General features: G+C 40.6%; 1 protein-coding gene across 1 annotated transcript in view; it reads left to right on the top strand.

Moving 5' to 3' along the window:
• Window positions 1-20,956, top strand: part of ASPH (aspartate beta-hydroxylase) — a 229,473-nt gene that overhangs the window by 86,205 nt on the left and 122,312 nt on the right. Inside the window, exons 7-13 of the mRNA XM_040487723.1 lie at window positions 1,711-1,743; window positions 2,750-2,806; window positions 3,288-3,338; window positions 3,793-3,825; window positions 8,666-8,704; window positions 9,335-9,370; window positions 13,578-13,622. Coding sequence (XP_040343657.1) covers window positions 1,711-1,743; window positions 2,750-2,806; window positions 3,288-3,338; window positions 3,793-3,825; window positions 8,666-8,704; window positions 9,335-9,370; window positions 13,578-13,622 — 294 coding nt within the window. The remainder of the gene's footprint in view (window positions 1-1,710; window positions 1,744-2,749; window positions 2,807-3,287; window positions 3,339-3,792; window positions 3,826-8,665; window positions 8,705-9,334; window positions 9,371-13,577; window positions 13,623-20,956) is intronic.

Raw genomic sequence — 20,956 nt, forward strand, 5'->3', positions numbered from 1 at the left:
AGGCTCTGGGCTGATGGCTCGGAGCCTGGAGCCTGGAGCCTGTTTCCGATTCTGTGTCTCCCTCTCTCTCTGCCCCTCCCCCGTTCATGCTCTGTCTCTCTCTGTCCCAAAAATAAAAAATAAAAAAAAAATAAAAAAAAAACGTTGGAAAAAAACAAAAAAGAATACTTGTGACACACTCTACACAAAGTGAATTGTAATGTTTGGGGTATGGGGCCCCAAAAATGGATAATTGTAAAAGGTCGCCAGATCATATCAAAGTACAGCCGGGAGCGAGTGAAAGTGTGGCCAGGCTGTTTATTTTTTCACGTCCTGTTCTGCTGGGTATGAACAAGCTCAGCCTTGCACACCTGTGCTCATAGCCAGTGGGAACCAGGTGGGGCCATAGCCCTTGTCCAGGCTGAAAATTGAGTGGAGGGATAGCCTGGTCACAATACAATTGGTAAATGGTTCCTAGGACTTTTTTAAAGCATAAAAGTAAAGTATATCTACTTTTCACAACATTCAATGTATTGGGAAAGTACTTTAGAAGCAAGAAGTTCTTGATTTATCAATGAATGTATTTCCAGAAACTTAACATTCGTGCCTGTTGTCAAGGTTGGAAATACACTTTTCCGTAGAAGTAATGTTACCAGTGATGGTTTGGTTTCCATACCAACCTGCAAAATTGTATATAACACATAATTTTCTGTGAAAAATGTACACTCAAAATGCTTTTGAGCTTGTATTTGAATTCAGCCGCACTGTGCATCAAGAATAGGCATTTATAGACCAGCTTTAGAACTTTGGACCTTTAGTTGTCACGTCTGTTAAAATTTCTCTGGGAACAAACAGTGTTTCTAACTGCTGAGTAGGGATGCTGATAAAATGATTTCCACATTTCCCTGGTATCTGTTGCTCCCTCCTGTCTTTGGCCAAGATGACTCAGGAAGATTAACAGGTCCTCGGAATTTGTCCTTGTCTTAGATGCTGCTTATATAACAGATTTCAGTTAAGACACTCAAATAATCAGAAACATAAGGAACTTGAGATTTTTGAGGTTAGGAGTTATAGATTGGGGGTAGAAAGAAATACTTCTAAAAAGTTTATAAATTGAGAAAACCTTACTTTCTGGCTTTATCTTAATTTGGAACATAGATTCAGTGTGAACTTAAAAGTTGTTTATTAAAAGTCTTCCGAAATTAAAAATATTTATACCTTGTGTAGTTGTCGCATTAACAAGGGTCACTGAAGTAGTGAGGACCCTGTGTTGGTAGCACTTTGCTATTGGGGGTGTGCAGGTTCAGTTAGGAACACAGTTGCCCTTCAGCTCCCCGTCTTAGAAAGTCTCCTCCGTTCTTCCTTACGTTCCCATCTGTAGACAGTGTGCTTTTGCTCTAGAAAATAGGACACCACAGTGGAATGTGAAGTAGACTAGGAATTCGCCCCTTTCCTGGGTCCATCCTTGTCCCTGTGTTTTTCTGTCTCCTCATTAGTCCAGGTTATGGTGGTATTGAGTGGATTGAAGAGAAAATGTAGGCGTTTCTAAGTGTAGTTCTTGTGAAAGATAAAGTGTTTAGCAGACAGTTAATAGGTATTTTCGTGTTCTATTTTAATATTTACTTTCAAAATAAAATCAATGATAAGCATAGATTCAGAATATACATCTGCGGAATATATACGTACAGTTTTATGAAAGTAGCACTATTGATTTGATGTTCTTCTTTCCAGGAATTGAAGATAGTTACCATGTAGAAGAAACAGGTGAGATTTAAACTTAATACTATTCTTTTTTTTTTATTAGAATGAGTCTTTTCCTGTAAAAGAACATCATGAGAGAGAGAATGTATTATCTATAATTATTTATTGTATTTTGTAATATGTCATAAAATATGTGCAATATATATATAGCTAATTGTTATATATAACATATATGTATTGTATCATAATTTCATATATATGTTTCTTTGTGAATCTAGTTTTTGTGCTCTTGAAGTCTGTTTCCTGAGGATAAACTCCCAGTAGTGGGATTACTAGGTCAGAAGATACAATAGAAGTACATGTTTTGTAATCTTAAGTTACAAAGTCCATGAAAGGTCAGAATTGTGTAATGTCACTGGTCACACGTGCCCAGAAGATATGGCCGTATTGGAGATGGGCATCTTTTGGTAAGCCTGTGTTGGCCAGTTTTTCTTCCAGTGTTGAAGTAGATCCCTATTTCTGTGCTTGAGGACCACGTCATATTGTTGGCTGTCACTTAGGACCTATATTGCTCAACAATATAAATCTGTAAATACTAGAATTATATTGCAGTCTGGGAGTACTCAGGTCTTAAGTTCAAGTGTAAGGGGCTAGGAAATGTTTGTATCCCTATTCAGGCACACTCTGCAGCAGGTGCTTGCTGAGTGCATGGGAGGAAGGCTCACCTGTACTGCTAGGTCTGTGGTCTCTGTCTGTCTGTCTGTCTCTGCCTCATTAGTCTTTTGCTGAATACAGTTGATATGCATAATTTAAGTGAGAATATTAGCTTCACCATTTTGGTTCGATTAGAAACCCATTGATGATGGGTCCTGTCTTATTCAGCTTTCTATTAGGCATCTAGCAAAGGTAGTACCTGGGTGTTCCATGAGTGAATATAAATGGGAGCATCGTTATAAGGTGATTTTATACTTCTGTCATTACTAGATATTGTGCTTTTCCTATTTTGAATATCAAGGGTAATCCTTCTTTAGACACATTTGAAGTTTCCTCATCATTTCTTAATTTATAGCTTCACAGGTCTATAACCAGGATATGGAGGAGATGATGTACGCACAGGACCATCCAGGTTTGTGATATGTGTTTCTGTGTGAAGCACCGGCCAACGCCATTTTCCCCCAGGCTTAATGATTCACTCTGATTCAACTCCGAGTGCTCTTTATAATACTCATAACAATTCTTGATTGCCCAGACATTTATGGAAATTTCTGAACATAGTTTAATATTACCCGCACGAATGAGGAAACAAGGAGATGTGTGTTCAAACCATCGTTGGGATTCTGCTCTTTGTAGACAGGACGCTGGAAAGGATACTGGGACGTTAGCGAGGCAGTGTGGTGTGGTAGAGCCGGACTGGTTCTGCTCCTTCCCGTTTGTGGTGAGGCAAATTATGGAACTTTATTTGGCTTAAACTTTGTTGAATGATAATGAGAATACCTATCTTACACAGTTGTGAAGATGAGAATTAATGTGTAAATACCTTAGAATGGTGTCTGGTAATGTGTTCGGTTTTTGCATGTTTGGCAGAGGTGTGTGTTTTTTCCTTTTAGATCCCATGGAACCAGTAGCAGGCGGCGAGGAGAGAACATACCATGATGCAGGTATCAGACGAATATTTTCACTAACGGTAAACATCTCTTCAGGCTTTACAGTGGCAGTGCTGTGGTAACACGGTGATTTTTCTTTCAAAGGTGTCAGAGGAGTAATTTTCACACCTAATACAAGTCTTTTTGCTTTGTAATGAGATTAGATGATTAAAAATATATCAGGCTTTCATATTTTGCCTCACCCACACCGGCACCGCAAAACAGGATGTTAATCATTAATGCTCCTTTTTGCGTATTGTGCTTTCTGCCGGTTTGACGGATTTTTATGAAAATAATGTACTTGTCATTTTGTCTCGTTTTTGGGCAGAGGCACTGATCACTGACTGTAGACATTAATATTGCAAGGAATAGAATTCCGTGTTTGAGATTAAGTTGTGTTTTTTAGCTAAGCACTGACACTGAATGACTCATTTAATACTTACTTTGATTTTATTCTCTTTTTTTGCAGATGACATTACATACCAAGACTATGATGAACCAGGTTTGAAAGCACTTCTTTTTTTTTTAATTTTTTTTTCCTCTGGCTGAGTGTTTATTTTGTCAAGTTGGTTTCCATACAACACCCAGTGCTCACCCCAACAGGTGACCTCCTAGATGCCCATCACCCACCCTCCCCTCCCTCCCACCCCCCCATCAACCCTCAGTTTATTCTCAGTCTTTAAGAGTCTCTTATGGTTTGCTTCCTTCCCTCTCTAACTTTTTTTTTCCCCTCCCCGCCCCCCACCGCCGTGGTCTTCTGTCAAGTTTCTCAGGATCCACGTAAGAGTGAAACCATATGGTATCTGTCTTTCTCTGTATGACTTATTTCACTTAGCATCACACTCTCCAGTTCCATCCACGTTGCTACAAAGGGCCATACTTCATTCTTTCTCCTCAGATTCGTGAAAACACTTCTTAACCTTAAGCCATCTTCTTGTTTTAAAATAAAGTCCAAGCTTGACTGTAGAGTGTGGAGAATAATGTTTTAAGCTGCAAATACCACAACTTAAAATACCCAAATGAATGGTAGTTTTCAAAGAATTTACTTGGGGAGACCATTTACCCCCTCCGGTAATTCTGCCATTGACTAAATAATTTCTTAAACCCTTTGCAAAGTCGCCCTAGGAAGCAGTTAAAAATTATGCATGAAAACTTACCTCATTACTTTATATTATATTACTTTATAGTCATAGCTGTCTTTTGACTAAAGTACGTCTTGTGCATGGAAAACTAGTCAGAGTTTAACTCCTCTAGCTGCCTCTACCAGGTGATCCCATTCTTAGAGTGACGGATCTACTAGCATGAGAAAGGTACCAAAAAATTTCATTGCAGGCTCAGCAGTGGTATGAAGAGAAGAGTCCGGGCACGTTTGTGGTGCGAGTAGCACCAGAGTCAGATTTAGGCCGTTGTAGCTGCTTTTGTTGCCCCCACACTTCCCATGCTGTTTCATTAAACTCCATGAAGTAGACTCTATTTTTGCTACTTCCCAGATGAAAGAAATAAGGGTCAGAGAACGTAAATGATTTGCCCAAGTTCGTGGTGAATAAGAAATGATAAAACCAGGGGCGGACGATTTTTATTCCACCACCTTCAAGGATGGCTCTATCAAAGGAAGGAAGTCAGTTGAGTATAACCAAGACGATAAAGAAATGTACAGTGCTCAGAACATGGAGGACTTTCCATGTGCTGGACAGTTTGGGGGCTTAACATTTAAATATGATCAACAGAGAGTCCCTACTCTCAAGAAATTTGTGGTCTCATGATAACTGGTGGTTCTCAGTTGAAGAAAACTAGGAACAGCTGTGTATAAACCTGATAGGCTAATTTATTAAGCATATGTATTAAAGGTTTGAGGTCCTACTAAGATGACCATTCACAGTGGCTATTTCTAATGGGAGATGGACGATGCCACTGGAAGAATGCTGGGTTCTGTCTTTAAGAACTAGTATTTTTATAAGAAATTAAATAACTTGGCTGCTATGATTGCATTTATATTTTCTTTTCAGTTTTGAATTTGAAGGAGAAAATAGGAATTTGGAAGTTAAAAGTTACATGTAGAGATGTGACTTGAGATACTTTTCTAATTTCTGCCACTCATTATAGTGTTTTTCTAAATATGGTAGAAGGAACATGTTTGGAAGGCATTTTGCAGACTAGATCCAGAGACCCTTAAAATTAAACTTGAAAGAAGTGTAAAATTATATATCATGCTGATGAGAATGCTATAACAATACATGTATTTTCTTAGGCAGAATATCAGAATGAGTATAATTTAAAATGGTAAGAAAAAGTAATAAGTAGGACCTAAGAGGTCATCAAGATTTGGTGAGATACTTTGGATTACCTGGCTATAGAACGTAAACTTTTCAAACAATGGATTTCATAGAATAGAAGATTATTCGCTGTTCTAGAAAGATACCTTTGTCAAATTCAGGAACCAGACTAGGGAAACCAAATAAACATGTGTAACTGAAGCTGTAAGTAGGGTGAAAACAAAATCATTTTTCATTGGGAACCCAGAATATATTGTGTATTAAACTCCCCACATCTAGGGGCGCCTGGGTGGCGCAGTCGGTTGAGCGTCCGACTTCAGCCAGGTCACGATCTCGCGGTCCGTGAGTTCGAGCCCCGCGTCAGGCTCTGGGCTGATGGCTCAGAGCCTGGAGCCTGTTTCCGATTCTGTGTCTCCCTCTCTCTCTGCCCCTCCCCTGTTCATGCTCTGTCTCTCTCTGTCCCAAAAATAAATAAACGTTGAAAAAAAAAATTTTTTTAAACTCCCCACATCTAGGCCCTGTGGCTTATGAAAGCTGGGGAGGGACCCAGCTGTCCACATAAAAACATTTAGAAAGCATCAAGCCTATATCAGATATACCTAAGAAATGACATCTTACCGTCTGATTGATTGATTCATATCCTACATATGTATTAACTGCCTTATGTCTAAAACATAGGACACTGGAGCAGTTCTGGTGAAGAACACACCCATGCTCCATATAACCATGGACCGTATATTTTAGCGGGGAGTAGAAATTAAACAAATAACTTCAATTTAGTATTTTGTTGCAATTGTGCTAAGTGCTGCTAAGAACAAGTATGGTGTGTAACAAGAGCATATAGTGAAGAGACCTACCTCGTTAGCGGGCCAGGGAAGGCTTCCTTGAAGTTTGAGGTGAAGATTAGAGCCTTTGACAAGGCAAGGGGCAGGTAACTAGAGTGCCATAGGAAGCATCCGAGGTGTCTGGAGTGCTGGCAGTAAGGGACACAGGCTGAGATTGCAATATGTCCCGGCTGCAGAGAGTGCCTATCAGTAATCAGGGATGGTCACCTTCCCGTAGGGCATTGTTCAAGGCACTATAGAATCGGATGCGCATTTTGTAAAGATTGATCAGTCTGACATGCAGCAAATAGACTGGAGAGAGACAAGAGTGGATATGGGGGGACCGGTCAGTTTAGTGTGCAATTATCCCAATCTGATCTTGCCCTGAGTCACATCTCTGCCGAAAGAGGAGTCAGAAGAGATGAGTTATAGGGAAGGGATGGTCAGCAGCATCTCGTGCTGCTGGAGACCCACACGAGGTGAGCACTGAGAAAACATGCATCGGAACTAGTACTGCAGCAGCCTCCCAGTGACCTCGGCAGGAGCCATTTTCCATGGACACAGGTGAACATGGACAGACAGAAACCAGGGTGATGGCAGTGAAGTTTTAACCAGGGTGATGGCAGTGAAGGGAAGTGGACAAGCTGAGACATGTAAGGAGATAAAAATTGACAAGGAATGTTGTGTGGGTATAGCTGGGGGAAGAGAGCAAGGTGTCAGGAGCCCCATCCACCATTCTGGCTTGTGCCCTTGATGGATGGCGGTGCTGTATTCCTAAGACAGGTGAGACTGGAAAATAGGAACGGACCAAGAGGCCACGAGTCCAGTCTGTATGTGTTGATAGTATATGTCAAGATATCTGGGGGAATATCTAATAAGCCTATTGATGGTGCTTTGATCTCAGCAGAGACCTCTAATTTGTAGTAGTGAGTTTGGGAATCATGAGTCTATAAAAGGTCATCAAAGCCGAAGGCTGAGGTCACTTATGGAGGGAGGACGGTGTGGGGAGATGGGAGGTTCTGTGGGTGACCTTTGATGAAAGCCAGCACTGAATGCCGAGGAGGACAAGGATAATTGATGAAGAAGATTGAGAAGGAGAAAGGAAAGAATAAAAGGAGAACATGGTCCCACTGGAGTCCAGGGGCAGTAATGTCTGAGAAGGCAGGAGCTGCTGAGAGATCTAACCTGGAGAGGGTAGAACGTGTCCATTAGATGGAATGAGGTGCTCACTGGTGGTCTTGGAAGAGCCTTTCAGGGGTGAGTCAGGGCCCAAGACCTCGTTGAGGAAGGCAGTGAGGGATGAGACAGCAAATGTAAATGATTCTTTGAAGAAATGAGATGGTGAAATGGAGGGAAGAGAGGGAACGGAGGGGAAGGGGCTCAAGTAAGCGCTTTTTTTCTAAGTTGGTAGAGACTGGAGCATGGTTAAATATCAACACAGTTCAAAGTGACAAAGCAAGCGAACGTTCACGGCTCCTTTGCCCTACAAATACCACCAGGAGGACAGGAGGTGATGTATTAAAAATTGGCATCCCTTACTCTACCCCAGCACTGAGAGTACTATCTGAAAGATGGTAGGTACTCAGAAATTTTTCTATAGTAGATGGTCAAGAGGAATAAAGAAAATAGTAGAAAATGGTAGAAAATAAGGAAGCTCATTCTCCGTGAACCAGAAAATTTGAGGCATTTTGGAGAAAGGAAAAAGCTGGAAAAAGCTTGACTGAAAAGGCTGTGACCCAGCTGAGCCCGAGAGAAGAGGCCGAGCCTCCTTTGCAGCAGAGCTGAGAGCCACTGAGCCCCATGCAGGTGAACAGGAGGAGGAGGGAGGCAGTGAGTTCAGGGCCTGCCAGCTGAACCCTCGCTCGGAGGGGCTGGCACCGGGAGTGTTTGCCCTCCGCCCCCATGGAAGGTCTGAGAGTTGTTCCCCAAACAAAGGGAAAAGACATGAAAAAAATGGAGAAGAGAGTGCCGTCAGGAAGTAAACGACTTTTGGATCTTGGTGATACCACCCGTGATTGGGAAGATCCCCCCTTTTATGTGAAGAAAGCTTATGTAATTGCCCATCTCCTCTGGCTACAAACCCTTCCCTACCCTCCTCTGCAGCCTGCCGCTTCCCAGTGACTAAGCCCTAGGGGCTCAAGGATGAGTTAGACATTGTCTCTGCTCTCGATACCATACAATGACTGTTGTCTTATAGTGAGAGTTATGTAGTCCTAAAGGATTATTTTTTCTGTGTATTTTCTAGTATACGAGCCGTCAGAAAATGAAGGGATAGAAAGTTCAGGTAAGCTTTTTCTCTAAACAGGTGTTTCCTACAAGTCAGCCCCACCCCCCCTTATATTTATCAAATCTCAGATAACTTGTAGAACAAAGACAGATGTAGTAAGAAATACATTTTTGGGGCGCCTGGGTGGCTCAGTCGGTCAAGCGTCCGACTTCAGCTCAGGTCATGATCTCACAGCTCATGGGTTTGAGCCCTGTGTCAGGCTCTAGGCTGACAGCTCAGACCCTGGAGGCTGCTGCGGATTCTGTGTCTCCCTCTTTCTCTGCCCCTCCCCCGCTCATGCTCTGTCTGTCTGTCTCTCTCTCTCTCAAAAATAAATAAACCTTTAAAAATTTTAAAAAAGAAATATATTTTCAAGTCTCCAAGGGAGTAATTGGATATTGCCAATGTATTTGTTTCCTATTTATGGCAAGTTTTATGTCATCAGGAATGATATTAGCCTATTTGGTATATTCTTCTAATGTAATTTAGGGATTAAAGTTGATATGCTAATATAAATACTTGTGAGTCTCTCTATATAAGAAGCCCCATTCTAAAATTAGCCAAATTTAGGTATCTGAGTAGAGATAAGCTAATTTAGGGATGTAGTGTGAGTTAATGTAAAATGCGTGTTTGTGCTTTTTTTTTAAGATAACGCTGTGGAAGATTCAAACGTAATTTTAGAAGGTAAGTTTTACAGAGATCGCTTTACTTTTTGTATTAAAATTACGTTCATGTATTCAACAAGTGTGCCTTGAACACTTGGCTGTCTATATGGTGCTCGGGGCTAGGAGGACCAGCCTGAAAATGGACAGAATTTCTATTTTCTGGGGTTGGCATTCTGGTGGTCAAACGTGATAAAGTAGGCAAAGGTTATGAAAAGTGCAACAACAGAGATAAAAAACAGGATAGCACAATAGAAAATGAGGAGGGTTAGTCTAAATAGGGGAGGTGATTTGTTCAGAAGGGGTTAGCCTTGGGCAGGGATGGGTTGAAAGTTGGGTCCTTTATGTTGCTGTACAGCTGGACAGACTCTTTTGGAAAGTGAAGGGATTGTTTCTGAAAAAGTAGAATTGATGCATAATATTACACGGTGGTGCTTGACACCAGCTCGAGTTACAGAGATTCCAACAGTTCGCAAAGTTCTTTCACGTATGTTATTGCAGTTCCTTACAGTGGACACTGAGGAGGAGGTGGGATAAATATCTTTGTGCTTTTTTAATAAGTGAAGGGCTGACATGGGAGGGAGGTCAGTGGCTGGCTCCACGTCAGGCTGGAAGTCGCTAAGCTGGTATTTGACCTAGGCGTGGGGCCTGTAGTAGACTCTGGAGTCCATGGGCTTGAACGGCAGGAAGTTGCCACCGGGAGCATGTAACGGGGAATTTTTACAAGTTACTCTTAGAATTCATTCGTGAGCCACTGAGTGTCAGTTTTCAGATGAAATGTTACGGCACTTGAGCTTGGTTAGGCAGCATCTCTAATAGTACAGTTGACTGAAATGGGAGAAGATAGGGAGGGGTGGAGGCAACGTGGAGATACGAGAATCGCCCTCGTTGTTCACCCACCTGCTGTGGAGGCACCGCGTACACGCAAATTCATCTCCACGTGGCAGGCTGGGTTGCCTTCAGATTTGCTCCTCCCTCCGATTACTCTGTTCTCTCTGAAGGACATAGCCGAGTCTGGTTTTTATTCAGTTAGAATCAGCAAATGGAAACCCCACATCGCTAGGAAGAACTTTATCCATCCCACCCCACATATATTGTTTCATATAGGAGACAAAACATCACAATATGCATCTTGGCCCTGCCGTTCCTTGTATTAGAAGTACAGTCTTTCCAGAGACGTTTCAGGCATTTTGATAAACCAGGAGAGGACATGGCAGGGACTGCTAAGGGAGTTCCTTCTGGGGGTAGTGGGGCTCTGGACTGTGCACCTGTACCCCAGCCTGTAGTTTCTGTGCTCCTGTGGAACCTGAATGGACAGAGAATGAACCCATCATCTTGGAACTCCTGGGTGGCTCAGTCGGTTAAGCGTCTGACTTCGGCCCAGGTCATGATCTCACAGTTTATGGGTTCAAGTCCTGTGCTGGGTGGGCTCTGTGCTGACAGCTCACAGCCTGGAGCCTGCTTCGGATTCTGTTTCTCCCTCTCTCTCTGCCCCTCTCCTGCTCATGCTCTGTCTCTCTCTCAAGAGTAAATAAACATTAAAAAAAAAAAAGAATGAACTCATCATCTTCACACACCCACCAACCTTCTCTTTACTCCTCTTCCCTGACTTGGCTGAATGCATCAATATATACTTGCATTCCCAAACCAGAAATGTGAGTGTCATCATTGACACTCCCTCCATTTCTGTAGCTAATCCCAAGTCCTGTTGAATGGGCTTCTCAAATCCATTCTTTTCTCTGTGGCTTTAGTGATGTAGTTGAGCCCTCATCACCTTCCCGGACAATAAGTGGTAGCCCTTCTAGCCCATCTTCTCACTTCCACATTTGTCCCCTTCAGATCTCTCTGTCATGATGCCATTAGGGTGATCTACTCAAAAGTACAGGTTTGGCTGTAGCAATCCTGTGCCTAAACCCTCTTTTCTTCCCCATCTGTGTCATTGAGGGTACTTCCTGTTACAGGTAACAGAAAACTAAACTTGAATTGGCTTAAGCATTAAAGAGACAGGTGACAGGTCTGTTGTGAACTTGGAGAACGTAGTGAGGAATTTGGATTATATTCCAAGTACAGTAGGAATCTGGGGAAATACTTAAATGAGGTATGATATAATGTGACTTATGTTTTAAAGAATTACTTCCACTCCTAGTTAATTGAATGGATGGAACAAGCACCAGAGCAGGAACCACTGTGTTAAGGCAATGATTGGGTACCAATCTGGGAGGTGATCATGGTGGCCTGGAGTAATGTCCCAGCAGTGGAAATGGAGGGGAAAGTGGAGAATTTGAGACGTATTTTTGAATCACAACTGATGGAACTTTCTGATGACTGTGAAGGAAAGAGGAATAAAGGGAGCCTTTGGTTTGGTTTGAAAAACTGTTGGATGATGGGGCCATCTACTGAGAAGAAAACTAGGATATAGGAGGAATTGGTGTAGGGGAGGAAATCAAGGCTTCATAGTGGACATTTTAAGTTGAGGAACGATGTAAGATTCCCAGATGGAGATATCAAGGAGGGGGTTGGATATGCCAATCTGAACTGGATGGGCGAGACGTGAGACTGATGATATAGGTGTTTGGGAGCCATCATCATGAAGATGGTACTAACTCCATGAAAATTGATAAAATTTTGTGAGTATAGAGAGAGTAGACAAGCAATCCCAGGACTGAGTTCCAGGGAATCCCAACATTTTGAGGTTTGATGGAGCATGAACAACCAGCGAGACATGAGGAAAATCATTAGAAAAGAATGTTAAAGAGCAGAAAGAAAGGGAATATGTTTCATGCTATTGCCATTGGAATTTGGGGACTGACAAGTATCAATTGCATTTGGGAATATAGAGATTATTGGTGATTATAGATAAAGCTATTTGAGTAAATGGATGGGAGTTGAAAGCCATACTGGAGTGGGTTTAAAAAGTCCTGGAATAAAGAAAGAAAATCAGGTTATGCTGGTGTAATTAGTTAGGTATTTCCTTTTTCAAAATCCTCTCTTTACATCATTACCCAAATAGATTTCAGGTCATTTGTTTGTAATTTGTACATTTGTTAAATGTACATTTTTTTCAGAATAAAATTGGTTGAAAATTTAATTTATCTTGCAGTAATAAGGCTTTCATAGTATAACATCAGTGATGGAAATAACAGTGGAAGCTCTTAATACTTACAATTTTTTTAAACCTAAAATGGCAAGTAAAAGAAATTCAGAGAGAGAAAGAATATTAACAGTTGATAAAGTGCTGCAAACCTTAACAAGCTAGTCACGACATGGAAAGCTAGTACTGCCACTGAAACAAAGAAATAGGCCAGAATATTAACAGTGATTAGGGGGAATAGGTGAACATTTTTTTCCCTTTTTTCCTTTTATGTAAAGTATTTCCAAATCTGCCATTTGGTCATGCATTCTTCTTAAAATTAGAAGATAAATAATATAAGAAGAAAAATGATTAAAATAGATGCGTAAATACATGAGTTTTAGAAAAAGCTATTAAAAATTCTTCCTTTTGACCCAAGTCTGTTACAAGTCTTCAGCAGCAAAAGGAAAGCTGATATAATCTTATCTCTAGATTAAGGTAATGATCGGTGAGTTGTTAGATATGAAGATCTTAGTACATGATGTAATTTTATAGAATGAAGCAGATCAATGTATGATTGTACCGTTAGATGATAAGGTCTACAGTCTCTTTAGTTGCAAGTGGGTTGAAGCAGCCAGGAAAGGCAAGATGTTAAAAAAAAGTCATATCCACATTTTTGGCTAGTCTTAGAATATGTTAACTTGAATATTCTTTTTCAAAACCTTTATTAAAGCTAGTGATTGACTTTTAGGTTTCTGTTTCAACTCCTTCATGTTGTTTCATTCACATTACAATTAGGGTTATGTATTAAAAACTTTTTAACAAGAGGCTCTGAACGTCTTTCCTCAGCTTTGTTTTCAAGTCTGATGCAAAATTGTGACAAAAACCTAAGTTTGAGTTCATATCTCCTTTGCCCGGGCAGTGAGTTTTGAGGTTCGACAGTTGGGCAGATAATGTAGAGCCTGCCTTGCAGAACACTTGCAGAGTATACGACGTTTTGCAAAGTTATAGCTAATGCTTCTTTGTTGTAACAGCCTGAAAACCTGATGTTTTTTGTGATAATTGCAATCGAATCACAAAAATGTCTGTAAAAATAATCACTGTAACTTAACACTGGTCAGCAATATGTAATGGATTGTGATCTCATTATTTATTGTAGAAGCACATGTGCCCCCTGCAGAAGAACAACAGGAAGTACCACCAGGTAGGACATTTTGTTAGATGTGTTGCCTTTTCCTTTTCTGTTTAATTTAAAATGGACTGTTGATACTCACAGTAGCTGCATGAAACCAGTCTGTGTGAAGAGTAAAACTCCTGAAAGAAGGTTTCATTATCCCAAATTTAAAATTGTCTGTGTTTTGATCAGTTGAGCCAAAGTAAGGGAAATACATGTTAGATTCAGTCTAGTTCATGTTTCTTGAGCTGGGATATGAGGAGTATTAATGATCTGCCATTGTAGTCGGTAGTAGTCATAGTAACAGGTGGGGTGGAGTTGTTGTTGTTGGTTTGTTTTTTTTTTTTTTTTTCTTTGACAGGCTAATTGATGGAGGATATGGAATCAGAATTGCCTTTAAGATGAAAGTTTAATAGCGCATAACCTTGTGACTTTCCTCTTGTTCCCCCATTTCCTTGAGAGCATCGCGGTGTCCCCGGGGCAATCCCGGCTGCCCAGGCCGTGTCAGTTCCCAAAGTCCTCTTTTACAGCCAACCGCGTTAGCCCATTTCTGTAGTCTTCCCTCCCTTCTGCCACATGCCCCTGTCGTCAGCAGTGAATTCAGAGAATGGGAACAGCATCTCAACCAAGGCCTGTGCTTTCAAATGCATGTTAGAGATGATGACATTAACTCTACCTGCAATCGGAAATTGACGTAGAAGCCTCCTGCTCTCAGAGAGGGAAAAACATGTTTGGTTAAGAGAGGGCATTTCCAGGACCTCTTTCCCAAGGCTCTGTCTTCTTGTTTCTGTGCTTTATTTCCATTTTCTTTCTTTTTGTGTCACTTATTGGTTGAATTTTTGCTCCTATTTTTTACATTAGGCTTAATGTGAATTTTATAGCAATGGTGTGTGTTGCCATTATTGATTTTGGTAGAAGTAATTCTAACTGCCAGAATCTATGGAATTGTAAATTTCAAGGAAAAAAAAAAAGAACTTTTCTAATCAAAGAATATATTTAGTTAATACCCCAGCTCATCTTTGCTTATTTAACGACTGGGATGTTTTGGGTTTGGACAGTTGTCATACCACGTGTATTTATAATAACATTTGCAAATGCTGAAGGGAATTGAGTTGTTGGTATTATAATGTGAATGAGAATAGAAATTCACAGAGAAGTCGGCCTTTTACGTGATGACTACTGGGCAGGTGTGCGTATTTTGTGTTTAGGAAAGGTGCACAGAGCAGGGAGAGTTGATGTTTCTATCCACTTTTGTGATTTCCTCCTTATTGTTGAGTGATGCCTCACGGAGTGCCTTGTTTCTGTCTTGATGAGGCAGAGCAGGGTTACCGAATTAGCATTATGATTACTGTCCATGCCTTGAAAGAAAATTGTTTTGTAAGTATTTTTAAAAATAGTGAGTTTTTACAACATTGGCTTTTTTCCTAGTTACACTTCATATTTTTTTAATATTGACCTGCCTTTAGCAAAGATATATAAGGTAATACCATTTTAGGGCCAGAAATGTTTGTGCTTTTATTTCCATGTTTTATAAGCTAAGCCCAAGAATTTCCTTGGAAAATACATATAAAATCCACATGGTTGGGGTGCAGGAATCAGGTGCTTTTTTAGATGAGATAGTTAACGTTTAACAACGGAGATATTTAACATTTAACAACGGAAGCACATAAAAATGAAGATTTGATTCATATGCACACTTTCTGACCTACAGTGAGCTCCCAATAAATGGTGACCTTGGCTATTTTTGTTTAGTAATTAATTAGCCTGATCTTCGAGGTGGATCAAGAGAAGTAAAGTCCAGAAAGACCCAGTCAAGAGGTTGTAACCTGTAATTTGGTGTCATAAAAATTTGATTGACCCACTGCCCAGTTATAGTTTGACCTTGCCACAGAGACTGTGAGGCCAAGAGTTAACAATAGTGATTTTTAATGATTGCACTTGGTTTGCCTGTTTCCCATTATTTTCATAGCCTTATTTTATATTACAACTTCTTTTATTCAATCTTACAAAAGAAATAATAGTTAAAACTCTATATTCATGATCTTTTTATAGCATAAGCTGACTGCTTTTGTAAGGGTTTAATTATCTGTGTGATTACAGAAACTGCAGGAACACTGATCATAGGGCCTGTCTCCTTACTTTTCAATTCTCCTTACCTTCTAGTCTTTAAAATCTGTTATTCGGTGGAAACTTTAATTCAGGACCCTCTGCAACATGCTAGCGATTTGTTCACTTTTTCCTGGCCCTTAGACTCAGGCTGATGATTCCTTTGCCTTCCCTGATAATTCTAAGACTAAGTTCTACTGTCTTAATATTGCTTGTTAAAAATTCACAATCACTGTTTCTGATTCTGTGTCTCCCTCTCTCTCTGCTCTGTCTCTCTCTGTCCCAAAAAAATAAATAAACGTTAAAAAAATAAATAAATAAATAAATAAAAATAAAAAAAGGGGCGCCTGGGTGGCGCAGTCGGTTAAGCGTCCGACTTCAGCCAGGTCACGATCTCGCGGTCCGTGAGTTCGAGCCCCGCGTCGGGCTCTGGGCTGATGGCTCAGAGCCTGGAGCCTGTTTCTGATTCTGTGTCTCCCTCTCTCTCTGCCCCTCCCCCGTTCATGCTCTGTCTCTCTCTGTCCCCAAAAAATAAATAAACATTAAAAAAAAAAAATTCACAATCACGTATTTATTTAATTTTTTTTAAACATTTATTTATTTATTTTCAAGAAACAGAGAGAGACAGGGCACAAGCAGGGGAGGGGCAGAGAGAGAGGAAGACGCAGAATCCGAAGCAGGCTCCAGGCTCTGAGCTGTCAGCACAGAGCCCGACGTGGGGCTTGAACCCATGAACTGTGAGATCATGACCTAAGCCGAAGTTGGATGCTCTAATTACATTAATTAACTCATTTAATACTTTCCGTAGCCTAAATATAGACATGCTATTATTTCCATTTTACATATGAGAAAACTGAGACACAGCAAGGCAGGTCGAGATCCGAGAGCTGACAGGTGGTACCTGTAGAGCTGAGGCTGCTTCTTGCGTGCTGGCTCCCAAGTTCACACTGCCCTAGAGGGTTTTACATAAGGGAAGGCCTGGGAGCTGATGAGTTCTGAGAGCTGTTGTGATGTGGTAGAACTAAAGATACTGTATTCTTCAGCATCCTTCTCCTCATATATATTAGTACTTCAGTTAGGACCTGGGAGTATTGAAGATTAGGATTTGTTGTCGAAAAGCCAGTTGTCCAGTAGTTTGAATTTTGGCACTTTTTGTTTATATTTGTAAGTTTATAAGTGCTTTGCTATCAACAAGGATGTAAAAAGTCCTAAGGGTCGATCATTCTGATTCTAGAAGCCCATCATTTTGAATACCAGATGTTTTTAAAACATTGTTTTTGTAACCGTTACTCCGTCAGTAAGTTTCACCTTTCTCTTCAAACTCAGATTTGTACTTGAAATCATGTAGCATGTGATTCTAGCAGTATGACAGAATAAATATGCATAGCACAATTTGATGCATTTATGAAGGAATCGCTTATAAAATTCATCAGAGTACAATTTCCTGCCCAACAGTACTTGAAGGCCATTTCACTAACTGGTTCCATTAACAATTTTTTTCTGTCCTACCATGCCAAGAAAAAAAAAAGTTAATATTATGTTTTATGATGATAGTCATGTTATTCAAAATGGAGATGAGTGAGCATCGGTGTTTCTTCTGCTCCTGTGTCTCCAAAAATGGAGCTAACACTTGTAACTCATCCCAGTGTGGACTGGCCTAGCAGTGGGGATGGTTTCACTCCACTGCATCTGTACCGACTTTCACTCTTGCCTCCTCTGGTCACCCAGCATTTTCTAACGTGATCAGTGAGACACATAACCAGCTTTAGTGTGGCAGCACTAGAGGTCTTAGCTTATGTTCATAAATGCCTAACATGAGGAGCGCCTGGGCAGCTCAGTCTGTTAAGTGTCCGACCTTGGCTCAGGTCATGATTTCAGTTTGTGAGTTCGAGCCCCACATCGGTCTGTCTGCTGTCACCACAGAGCCTGTTTCAGATCCTCTGTCCCTCCTCCACTTACACTCTCTCTCTCAAAAATAAACACTAAAGAATTTCTTAAAAAATAAGTACCTAATATAAATGTTATTGTTACAGATTTCACCATTTATGCAAGAAATGCATATTGAGCAATTACAAAGGTACAGGTTCTGCCCTGGGTGAAGAAGGTACTCGAACAATACAGTGCCTGCCCCGAAGACAGTGCGCCATAATATATAGGTGTAATAAGACAAGTGGGAAAATGGGCAGGCGTCACCTCCTGGAGTGTCCCATACATGATGTTTAAAAATTAGAATCTGGGCCTAACAGTGGCAGGAGGCCGCTGAAAAATTCTAAGCAGAAGAGTCACATGGTCAAATCCAGATTTGAAAAAAGCAGTCCAGTGAGGAGATGGGAGACTAGGCAGGGGACAGGTGTCCCGACTGGCTGGAGGCCGGAAGCTTCAGCTACCGTGGAAGTGTTGCGGGATTTTCCGCAATGCCTGGTATTCGTTGTCTCACTGCTTCGAAGAATGAAGAGGTGGACACAGAATGAACAGCAGGCAAAAGTTTATTAGAGTATAAGATCAGAAAGGAAGAATAGTATGAAAAAGCTCTCTTTACAGAGAGGCAGGATTTGAAAGTGAATGCCGGGCAGCTATAGGCAAGTGTCCTTGTTTTATAAGGTTCTGGCCAGCCCTCTCTTCCTCCCCTCCTTGTTCCTTCTCAGTTTCTACACTTTTTGATAGCTCAGGGTGCTGGGTTGTCCATTCCTGATTGGCTCGTTTCCATTGTATGAGGGGTCTACGGCCATATCATTATTCCTTGTGGGTCATGCATTCTATGGTCTCCTACTTATCTTTAGTCAGGTCTTTTGTCCAATTCCTGAGGGAACCTGAGGGGGAGTAGGTGGGGTCTGTTACAGTCTTAGAGGAACCTTACGCTTGAGGAGGTTTGCTGCAGTCCAAAACTCCCATCATTGTTTCAGAATACGTGTTTTTCCCCACCCTGGGACCTCAGGTCCTATGCTTTCTCTCTCCACCTATTTTGCCTATCTTTTCCTATCATAGAAGGGCTGGAGAGGCAGGATCGACCCCTGAAGATTGGAATTGGAAATAATTTGCAGGAAAGCGGGCTGATTGAGGGGAAGGGTCGAGGATGATTCCCGTGTGTCTGACCTGAGTGAAGGAATGATCAGCCTTTCATGAACCTATAGGAGAAGGAGAAACGGAGAGAAAGAGGAGGTGACTGGTCTGGTGTGAGACATACTGGGTGTGCAGCTCAGTGAACCACTTCTGAGCAGAGTTGTCTTTAAATATTTAGGAGCATATAATTAGGGCATTCCGGATATTGTTGTAATTGGGCTTTTAGTTTTTTGCCTTAAAAAAATTTTTTTTATTTGTTTAAGTAATCTCTACACCCAACGTGGGGCTTGAACTCACTACCCTGAGATCAAAGGCCGTGGGTGCCTCCAACTGAGCCAGCCAGGAGCTCCAGTTTATTTGCCTTTTTATCAGTACTCATCATTATACTTTGAACAGCTTCCCACAAGCTCAGGTTTTTTGATTGCACAGGCTACAGAAATGCTTATTCCTCTTACGATCAAGCTAGTTGATAAATTCTGAGACACCCTAAAGTCAAACTCCTTTTTAGAAACATTTTCTGCTGAGGTATAATTAGCACCCAGAGACATGCTACCTCGTTGAGCATACAGTTTGATGCACTTGTACATGGGATACCCTCCTGTACCCACTACTCTGAACACTCTGGCCCCCCAGAAATCTCTCCCTACCCCCTCCCAGTAACATCCCCACCAGCAGTAACTATTCTGATCTGTATCACCATTGACTGGTTTGCTTGCTCTCGAATTTAATTAAAGAAAGAACATTAGTAAACACAAACAAATACGTGTATACTTTTTTGGTGACTTTGTTTTGTGGCTCAGCATCGTGTATGAGTTTCTTCCACTTTGTAATGTATAATAATTTGGTTTTATCCATCACTACCTACTGTAAATACACTACATTAAAAAAAAAATTCATTCTACATTGATGGCTGTTGTGAATGTTTCCAGTTTCTGGCTGTCACGAAGAAAGCTTCTATGAATAATCTTGTACTTGTGTTTTGTGTATAAACACTCATTTCTGTTGGATATATGAACGTATACATATAATTTCTAGTTACTTCACATTAACACCAAACAATTCTGCTTATGTAGAAATTTCTGGATACACACACACACACACACACACACGTGTGCACGTGTGTAAACACACCTATGTAGGTAGGTAGATAGGAAGGGAGGAAGGAAGGATCATAACCCAGATTTAGAAATTCTGTCACAATTTGGCTGGGCCTGTATATACAGCGTCTTCTTTTCTACTCAAATTATAACAGATCTAAAACTGTGATAGTAAAGTCAACCAGATGCTAAAGTGTGGAATGAGAAAATATTTGTAAAAAATTGGACAAGAATGACTTTTACTTTTTTTAAAATACTGCATACTTTTTAAAAATCCATCATTCATATTGTTTGTAACATTAAAAGCTGACATGAAATGATTAAAGAAATGTATTTTAACTGCAACTTACAATATCCAGTTGCTCCTTGAAAATCTCTCCTATATTCGTTTTTCAAATACCATATGCTAGATTTTTTTTTTCCTCTATAACATTTCTTTTTAATACAGTGAAAACACTGGCAGGAGAAAGAGATTTAATGCTTGTGTTTCTCAAAAGATTGAAATTCTTAAATTCAGTTGTAATTCTCAGATGGCTCTAAGAAGCTTAAATTTGCAGCAGCAGCTTTGCAAGTAATTCCCAGGGACTTCTCTGGGTAGTTAATCGCTCTGTTTAACAAGTTGCCCTTAAAAACAACAACATGCAAAAAGGCATTTACTTCTGTCGGTGGGGTTTTTTTGTGTTTTTTTTTTTAAGTGGAATGAAATGAAGCAGTTTCACAGTCTGTGTCTAGTTGGTCCTTTAATTTAGATTTCCCCTTATTTTTACAGATACTTAAAGCTTCAGAAAGACTGCCCCCACTACCCACAGGAGGACCAGCCTAACCATACGCTCCAAAAGATGGCTGTGATAGATCTTGTGACGTAATTACTGAGCAGACCAAGATCTTTGGGAATGAATGAACACTAAAGATGTTTTCAGTCGATCATAGTCCGCTGGCATTTTAGTGTATTCTTTTTTTTAGAAACAAATTACATGTGATGTTACATTCCTGCATGTCCATTTTTGATAGCATTAGTGGATCCTTTGGATTTCTTTTTCTTTTCATGACAAAGCTTTTAGTCTTACCCACATTTATGTGTGTTTTTCAGACCGCAGTTAA

This window comes from Herpailurus yagouaroundi, unplaced genomic scaffold (assembly GCF_014898765.1).
Source record: "Herpailurus yagouaroundi ecotype Mexico unplaced genomic scaffold, PumYag 165, whole genome shotgun sequence".
Lineage (NCBI taxonomy): Eukaryota > Metazoa > Chordata > Mammalia > Carnivora > Felidae > Herpailurus > Herpailurus yagouaroundi.